Here is a 10,091-nt window from a genome sequence, read left to right on the forward strand (position 1 = left end):
GAAAGAAAGAAACGGCAAGGATGGAAAAGGAGAGACGAGAGAGTGGACTCGTGGAACGCGCGAGAGTGAAAGATAGGCAAAGGGTTAGAGGAGAGAGGCGAGTGAACGGGAGAGTGAAAGAGAGACAGGATGTTGTGGAAAAGAGGACGAGGCAGAGACCTACATATTTCGTGGGGCCAATGAGACGGCGCAATGTGGCGGCACGGGATGCTCTTCGTCCTTCTCCAACGCGTTCGCCTGATCTCGGAGCGAAGTACAGCGCAGCCAGCGGCTACACGGAGTGGGAAACGAAGGTAGCTCGGCCGAGTGGAGCGCTACACCGACTCAGTTGCTCACGAGCATTCGCCAGCGAACGTACCGAATCATGGCTGTCCGTTTCGTAAATAACAACGCGGGTGTCGTGCTCGCGACGTGCCGTACGGTGCTTCTCGTGTTCGTTAGCGTTCTTGTTCTTGCACACGCCGATCAGAATCAGTCGGGACTGAAGGTCGAGAAGCTGTACGTACCGGAGGTATGCGAGGGCAAATCGAAGATCGGCGACCAGCTGACGATGCACTATACCGGCACGCTGGTGGATGGTACCAAGTTTGACTCAAGGTCAGTGACACTTTGATGCTCGTACGTAACAGAGACAGAGGTTTCACGTCGGATTCCGCACACGATGGTTGAATACGATTTATTTCTTTTTGTCGTCTTTTTTTTCGTATCTCGTTGAGAGGTTAGTTCGATTCTCAAGGTCAGTGACACTTTGCCACTATACTCCGTTTATACGTAACAGAGAGAGAGACAGAGATAGGTTTTACATTCAATTCCATATGACGAGATAGAATACGATTTACTTTTCGTATTTTGTCAGAGGTTAGTTCGACATCAGTGGATATGCTAACGAGTTTGATTCAAGGTCAGTGACACTTTGCCACTGTATAATACTACTATTCTGTTATCTATTATACTGTTACATGTAACAGAGGTATAGATATAGATTTTATATTGAATTGCACACGACGATAGGAATGTGATTTATTTTCTCGTCGTCTTTTTCTTATCTTGTTAAGAGGTTAGTTTGATATCGGTGGTATGCCAACCAGCTAAATTCAAGGTTAATAGACACTTTACACGTAACAGGCATAAAATTCTCCACACGATGATAAAATCTTTTTCATATCTTTTTGGTAAGTTAATTTAGTGATATGGTTCGATTCGAGGTCAGTGACACTCCATCATTATGCCACGCTTACAGATCGGATGACGTGACGATAGAACGTGGCTACTTTTTTTTTTTATTATCCAGCTTAACGTTATCGTATCTCGTTAACAAGTCAGTTTATGTTTGTGGTACACGTGTCACCGAATGTATTGCGTGGTCGACGCATGCTGTGCTCCTCGACGCATTGATCGTCGAAAAATTCTTTTACTCGGCGGAAAAAAAGGGGTTATAACGGAGTATAGTCCTCGTTATCGCGAGCAGGTTTCAACTTTTTGGAGCATGTTGTGTTTCCTCGTAGGCTACTACGATGTTAACAGCGTTTTAAGGACAAATGTTTTTCTTTTCTCTGTGAGGAAGGGCTTCTCGCCCTTGTGATCTTCCCCGCTAATTTGAAGCATAACACGTAAGATCTAAACTATCTAAATGTTGTATGAATGTGAATTTAAAAAGAGAACGAATAACCAATTCGTATTAATATATGAATTTAAAGTTAAATTCAACTGTGTTTCATTGCAACACGTTTCGTATATCATTCTTTATTTCTTCTGGGACATTAAGTCGTGAAAAAAAGTCTATCGTCGTAGATCTTTCTCCAGTTATGCTACGCTAGGCAAATTATCTGGAAGTAATCGTACTTCCACGAAGAATTTTACCTCTGTCCTGATGTTACGAATAATATTCCAACGATTGCAATATCTCGATTGTATTTGCGGACTAAATTTTCTAGATATAAATATAAATTGAAATATCACAGGTAGCATGTAAAAGAAAAAAACCTAATCTCTATGAGTGCTAATAACTGAAACACTTTTCATAATTGCCAACATTCAAATGTTCTCGATACTCGTTACAATATCTCGTCAAATATTTTCTCAGACTGATTTGATCTAACGCGAATTTTCCATTAAGTTCCCCTGTGGTAAGAGCTCGTCGCAAAATCTTGCATGAAAATAATTAACCAAACCGATAGACTCGAGGTTGCCGTTTTCCCTTCGAGTAGATATTACGGTAGCGTCGATGTCACGTAGTACAAGCGTCTCCGAATAGCTTAAAGTTCGAATACTCGTAAGTCGTAGGCATTCCGTCGCGACGTGCTCCGTGTTTATCTTGTTTCCAGCGAGAAGCTTTTCGGTGGATCGATCCGCCAGCACCGTCGCGAAGTTCGAATATTCATAATCTGTGAAAATTTTCGATCAGCTCTCAACTAACTGTAATTCTTCGACTTTATTTTTCGTCACATATGTTGCAACATTCATTTGTAATTTAACGTGACATACTTCGCGTGTTTCCATGGTGGGATTAGGGGATGTTGAAAGCGAGTAATTAGTCCTTGTAACTGCAGAACGATTCAAAAGGTGTTCCCATGATCAAAGTTCGCCCATATAGTTGGCAGTAGCAAATCCGTTTGAATCGCAACATCTCGCCGAGCAGGAAGGTTTGCACGTCGATGGTTCAGTCGAACGCGAAACGTGCTGCTCTCACGTGATTGGAACGAACGATCTGCCAGCAAGAAACACGCATAAACAGACGATCCGGTCAATGATCCGCCAAACGTGCTCGTGAAATTCGCATTTCTTCTATTTGTAATCGGTGAACTCGATTTTTTTTAACGACACATTTTTCTACGCACACGTAGGCTATACAGAGATACGGAGGCAAATTTTTCTCTCCGAACGAGATTCATTTCATTTTTAAGTATAACTGCCTGTTCGATATTTTAAAATTTTGCAATTGTAAATAAAAATGATCTTACTTGGAATGTCATTATTCCTTTTGAAATCTTAAAATGCTATATATAATGCAACTTGATAGTATTTTATCTTGAAACAGTAAATATTCTTAATGTTAAAGTCAAAACAGGATAGACTACAACTTATCGTCACGTCGAGTCTCACTGGACAGCTAATGGAAGTTATTTAAAATAATTCTTCTCGAGTAACATTTCAGTAACGAATTAAATCCCCTCGCGGGTTTTAAATCGCGTACAACGTCCGCGAAATTTTATATTGTAATATACTGGCAATTGACACATACGCGTAGAACAGTTTCGTAATTAGTTTTTACAATTTCAAGAATTATCCCACCATTCTTCCAAACCAGGAAAAATTAAGAGATATTCAACGAAAAGCGTTAATTACGGAATATTATGCAATACTAAAATCCAAGTGACTATTAATTAGACATTATATGTTCTGATAATGACGTTGCTAATATCACAACATTATTTCGCGGTTCGTGGATTTTTTTTGTTTTCTTTCGTGAACGTTCATTGCTATACAATTTTCATGCAGCTGACTAAAGTAGTGGAAGTGAAACAAGAATTCGTTCTCGTTACTGAATATTATAACAAGTATTCTACTTTCGATATTTTACACGATATTTTACAAAAATGTGCTCATTTCTTCATAAATGTGTAATAATTTGCAGTCCAGTTAATTGCTCTATCAAAGCGTGTTCTTTACCGATTTCTTTACGACGATGCAAGCGCGTTCCCGTCGTCTGAAATAAAATCTTGGTTGATTGTCGGTTGATCATCGAGGAATCTTGACGACCTCGCATGAATTCAGATCCTCGACAACGCGTCAGAAATCGGATTTGACAGCTGGTTTACTTACGTGCTTCGCTGTCCGATCCACGAAGTCGTTCGCCAAAATTAATTGCCCCTCGATCCAGAAGTGACAAACTCGCACTTCGACCGGTTGATCGATGGCGATTTCATGGACCAGTAACGTTCGTACCCATAAGTCCCTACACCTATCGTTTTCGAATATCTCATGAAAAATAAATTTTCTCGACTAACAATAGATATTGATAGACAGTCGCTTTCTTTGGTTAATTGTATTTGACGAATGTAGAAGATTGAGCCATTCGAGGTTTGAATATTCTAAGATTCGATCATGAAGCATTCAAAAATCACACTGGGGTGAAGCCTAAAATTGGAAAGTAAAGTTACAAGCATTTTATAATTTATCTGGAAATTTACTATTATTTATGTCATCTTTTTCTGCAAGAAATGAATTCACATTTCTTCTTTAAATGTTGTACTAGTGGAATTGTAAGATTTACTGAATTCAAAAGAATGGAGTCATTTTGGCTTTCGATAGGTCATCGCTTGGAAATTATTCACAATTGAACTTGACGTATTACTTACAATTATTCTGACGTAAAAAAAAAAACTGATTTTAACTTAAATTCTGACGTAAAAAAAAAATTGAATTTAACGTATTACTTACAATTATTCTGACGTAAAAAAAAATTTGACCTTACGCTAAGAAAATTTTACAAAAATCAAATCGAACCGTCCCATTGAATTATATCAATGGGCGAGTTACTTTTTACGAAATATAAATATTTTTCGAAAATCCAGTAGAAGTTTCCTTACGACTAACGACGCTGATAACCGCTGTCTTTGGCTGATAACTATCCCGATAAACGATGTTAAATATATTTTTACCAGTAAATAAAACTCGTTATCGCGATCACGGGTGACCTTCATCCGATGATGGATTAAGCAATCGCACTTTCTTTCGTTAACTAGCTATCTCGTGACCGTGGGTGTCAGCGAAACCCAGCCGAGTTATTAATAACGATGATCCTTGGAGGCTGCAAAAAAGAAGGCAAGGATCGGCCTTGGATTAATCTAAAGCCAGACGATACTAGTTTTCGTCAAATATCTTCGTGGTAACGACGCACTTAGCTTACTCTTTGATTTACTGTTGTTAGATGAATTAAAATATTTTATATTTTATTTCAAATGTCATGAGAGAGAAAATTGTAGATATAGTGGTACAGTGAAATTTTAATTTTAAATGTTGTTTTTTTCTGTAATGGTTGTCAAATGTGTAAGATAATTAAACGTTAGTTGATGAAATTGCTATTTCAGTCAGTTGTTTGAAGATAAAATGACATAAACTTGATATTGTTGGTGATATTTATTCTGTCGATAGATTCAACGAGTATTAATAAATAAGATTGGCAGGTTACTTGTATGAAGAGTTTTATTTTTCCTCGTTTTTGAGGAATTTCTTTTTTACAGAGATGTCTGCTTGCTCCATTTTCACTTTCATAATATGTATTTATCAAGAAGTATAATACACAGTGCAAATATCTTTCCTTTTCTCTTTTTCAGTATACATTACCCATTCATGCGGCGGTTTTCTTCAAACACGTTAAATATGTTCTAACGTACATACTGAATATTATTATTATAAAATGTTTTAAATATCTAGATCAACGGAATAAGAAAAGAAAAGCTTTTATGCAGTTCAGTATTAAAAAAAATAAAACGGATTTTATTATTTTCCATCGAACAGTATACCTATCATTAGTCTTACAATTAACTTTTGAAATAATAATTCTTCCAAGTGAAAACAGATTTTTGCATATTAATCGGAATGTCGTTGTCGCTACGACAACTATGTATTGCATAATACATTGCTCGAAGAAGCTCAAGCTGCCGATAAAAATTTATATTTTTAAAGCATTACGAAAGTTGGCCGTGCTCTTATTGCCTTTCGCGATCACTTGGCCATTTTGTCGCTTTGCCGGTCGTTAAAAATCCAGAGACAAATATCGTTTCGGTGTCAGTGAATTTCCCTGCATTTCGGGAAAGATACCTCGGGAAATGTCATTTTTCTACATATCGAGTTATTCGCGCGGGCGTGCATCATCGTGCGGCCCTTTGCGATTCAAATTCGATATTATTGCACAAGGGGTGCTGCAGAGGCCCTTTGAGCTCGTAGATAGTATCCGGTGAAATTATATCGCGACTAGACAAATTTTCCCGATAGGTCTTTCACCAGTGGTGGGTTTTCGTAATCGCTCTCATCGATTCTGAAATCATCTCCGTTAGAGAGTTTCAGTTCCTCTGTTCACGTTTCTCTCGCCGGGACGTTTTCCGCGTCCCCGTTTGAACATTTCCGTTTCTTTCTCCCGGCGGCAGAAAGCTTCGAACTCTCGGCTTCGTGTAGCGTTGGTGCTCGTATTAATTAAAACGTAAAAATTGTGTACGTCAAACAGACGAAATCCCCTTTGTGCGCGCGGATACTTTGCCGCGTGTGACGTACCGCGTTTGAGCGCGTTTGTCGCGTTCAACTTTCTATGCTCGGGTGACGTAGTTTCGAATTTTCACTGTGGGAAAGCGTGGCACGATTTTCAAAATGATTTTAATCGAAAGGAATTGAATAGATTTATATATATATTTGCTTTTGATTAATTTTTTTTCTTCTCTAATCATGGTTAATTAGCCAATTAGCGACTGACAGTAGTTAATAGATAAAAGTAAGAGACTTGTTTGCAATGAGCTTTATATAATAGATTGTTGAACAAATGACAATTACAATTACACTGCTTTCGACTCTTCAGTTGTGATTAGAATAAATATTTGATATCACAATATCGTTGCTATTGGTTTTGAGAATAAAATATTACGCGACTGAGGAAGAGAAAGAAATGTATTTTCTGCAATAACACAACTGATTAAATTGTATTCCTTGACATTAAATTAAGTGACATGGCACACAAGCCATTTTCTAATAATATTTTCATTTATATTAACAAAAGAGCGCGAGCAAAAAAGTGAAATTAATGTTTAAATACAGTCTGATAGTTTCTTCTCGCGGATTGAAAATTCTGTAATCGTTTTAATTAGATCTCTTAGTCGTGACAGATCGAAGAATGGTGATATTTCATCAAAGTGACGGCGTTGACGTGTTGAAATAGTTTCTTGGAGCCGTTACCAGAACCGTTAACCGTGAAGCCAACGCACTCCGCCACGAGAAGTTAATGTCACTTTTGGAGGTCATGAGAATCGATAAACTATCACCGCGCGCGATGGAACTTGAATGAAACCTGACATTTTCAGAGTATGCTTCATTTAAGAAACTTTTTAACATTCAAGTTTAAAAACAATTTTAGTGCAACGACAATTTATCCTGAGGTATCGAATATTCTTCAAAATATTCTGAGGTGTTCAATATTATTTTATATTATTTTGGTATGCGGTATTGTTTCGAACAATTGATCAGCGTGTAATTAGTGGATTTTAAAAATATACATAATTTCAGACATTTGGTGAACTGTAGTTCGTCAAATTTTATTCTACGAATTATTTCTATTATTTGTTTCTAATGAATGAAAATGGATTGACGTTTATTCTTCAAAATAAATCTACCAGTAAATGATACTTACAATAATTTCTATATTTATAGATAGATAGATAGGTCTTTATTGTTTTCCCTTAGGATTACAATTTTCGCTCCTTCTCAACCTCCATACAGTCTTCTTAGAAATAAATACAATAATCATTCACTAGCCTAGCATCATATAACTTCCATTCACATATCATTCCCTAATATCGAATATATTAATAATATGATATAATATAATAATAACATATAATAATATTAAATAATATAACAATCACTACTTAATTACACCATAGCTAACATCCTACTATATATTCCATTAGGCCCGCTCTTATATCTAATTATACCCCTTTCCTTCCCTTCACCCTATCTTTGGCCTTATTCTTTGTATTATTATCATTTTTCCTTGCCCTATTCGCTCCTCACCATTTTCTTCCTACCCTACTTTGTTTTCCTTCTCCGATCTGCCCTCACATCCTCTGATTCCTGCTTCCCACCCTCCTCTCTCTCTTCCCAATCATCCCTCTATATTCCGTCCCTTCTATAATGTCAATATTTTCGTCTTGAGTGCGGTACAATTTTAAAAATTTCAAAAGTTAGGTTAAGCTTGAAGCCGTAGTGTTCTGGCGCAGAACAGAACCCTCCGTGGCGGTCAGCCAGGTCAATTCCTAAGAAGCCTCGACCCTGCCGAGAATTGCCAGATGTCATGTCATACTCTCATCTAAGGACAGTTTCTCTGGCCTTGGAGGGAGAGACAGGATGTGGAAAGGCTCGGTAGGGCAGAAAGAAAGCCCAGCCTGGGAAAAGGGATACTTGGCTGTGGCCATAAAATCGTAGATTCACGCAGCACATACCGGTCAGTCAGTCACGAGAAATCCTAGCGTGCCCTCTCCCGACTCATGACACACCCACATTCATTACATTTGTATAATAATTTGTGAAATATAAGTATTTATTTTATATCTTGATTTCATTCATAAAAACATCTCTCCGGCGGCTGTAAAAGGCACGACGAGAGAACGATCGTTCACCGTCGCGCTGCGCCGTAACACGTAGGTTCAAAAACGCATTACGATCAATCCGCGCGATTAGACTTTTACAGTTTTTCCATCGTCAGCGGAAACAGTCCGGAAAGTTAAAGGTTGATAAAAATTCGACGAGAGGCACGGGGAAAGAAACGTCGCGCGATTTGTTTGCGACTAATCGATACGATAATTCGCGATACGCGATGATCAGTTTTTTTAAAAAGGCAGAGATCACCGCGGCGAGAAGAATTTTGCACGGTACATATGTCGAATTCATTTGCCTTTTGTTCGCGGGTCTAATTCAATCTTTCAGCGGAGCGTTGTTTGCACGGCAAACAATGTTACTAACTGCTGTAGAAAAATTGATCCCGTGTTTTATAACCTTTTCATCGGGGCTATGATTCCTGGCTGGCATTGTACTTATTTTCACGCGTAAACAACGGTTAACGAGAAATGGGGAAAAAGATTGGTTGTCGTTGAATTGTCGGGTGTGAGGAATAATAGAGGGCGGTTCGTGAATGCGCAACAATACTTCAGCCTTTTTATCGCGGGTCTGCGCGATAAAATAAGTGAAAAATGTATGAATGAAAGCCGGCGCTGCGCCCCGCCGCCTTTCAAACGCGCCTGGAAGATTAAGCGAGTATTTTAACGTTCTGTCTTTGCTTTTCTCGAAGAATATTACACGAAGAAATCAAATGATTTTGAATGCGGGTGCATTGTGCGCGCAGTCTGCAATATCTTTTTCCCCCCAAACGCAAGGGAGTGTAAGTTTGAGAAGCGAAGAGACGTAGAAATCGTTTCGTAGGCGTCTCTTCTGAATGCGTACAGCGTTATTGTACTTTCAAGTTGATTATTTACAGTCATGCGTCGGTCATTGTAAATAAGTTATTCACTACTTTCAAGTTAAAATTATTGGTCGAGTTTGGGAAGAATAATTTGAAGATATGAATAGAACGTGGCCAAGCGTGGTTCATTTTTAAGAAAAGTATGCGAATTAATTTTGTGTACTTGTTGTACTATTTTTCACTCGTGGTTTCCAATGAGCTTCATGAATATTAATCCGTTCCATTGATATTTTCGGAACGACCAACCCAGAGATAATTTTTCTCTGGAATTTCTTATTCAAATTTAAAATCGTTCTCCTATAAAATGATTTATTGTATTAGCTTTCATTTATTCTACGAATCGTGCTTATTTATGGAATAATCCAGAGCAAAAGAAGCGCGTCGAATCAGAAAACGGGGCATTCGCGAAATCGGAGGCTGGGCAGAATCGTTTCCAACGCGGGTAAAGCTAAACGGTGTATAATCCGTGCCTAAATTTACGGCGGGCGGTACGAACGTTCGTACATTTACGGGCATAAATTTGAATTTCATTTATCTCCATAAAACATCGACTGTCGTACAGCCTTCTAGCCTCGTAACGCGTACGCGTACAGCTGTAAACTCGCGCAACCTATTTTCTGCCTTGTTAATTCTCTAATTACGCGTGGCGATTAAACTTCCTTTTTGGGACGAAACGTTTCGCCGAACGAAATTGCCAAGCCCCACCACCCGAAAACTGTTTTGACGGGGTCGCTGATTAAAGCTTCAACTTTTCGAATCTTTAACCACGCGTTTTAAACCGCTCCGGCGAATCCTGAACGCCTCGAACAAATTACCGTCGCAATCCGTTGAGTCACGCGAAAATGAAAATGAAAGAACGGCTCTCGTC

The 10,091-nt window shown here is 38.5% G+C and overlaps 1 protein-coding gene across 1 annotated transcript; it reads left to right on the forward strand.

Moving 5' to 3' along the window:
• The first annotated feature begins 277 nt into the window (after positions 1-277).
• Positions 278-613, forward strand: LOC122533547 (FK506-binding protein 2-like). Its single transcript, XM_043663370.1, has one exon. The coding sequence runs from the start codon at positions 365-367 to the stop codon at positions 611-613; it is 249 nt and encodes an 82-aa protein (XP_043519305.1). The 5' UTR covers positions 278-364.
• The last annotated feature ends 9,478 nt before the right edge of the window (positions 614-10,091 follow it).

This window comes from Frieseomelitta varia, unplaced genomic scaffold, assembly GCF_011392965.1.
Source record: "Frieseomelitta varia isolate USP_RPSP 00005682 unplaced genomic scaffold, Fvar_1.2 scaffold_536, whole genome shotgun sequence".
Taxonomy (NCBI): domain Eukaryota; kingdom Metazoa; phylum Arthropoda; class Insecta; order Hymenoptera; family Apidae; genus Frieseomelitta; species Frieseomelitta varia.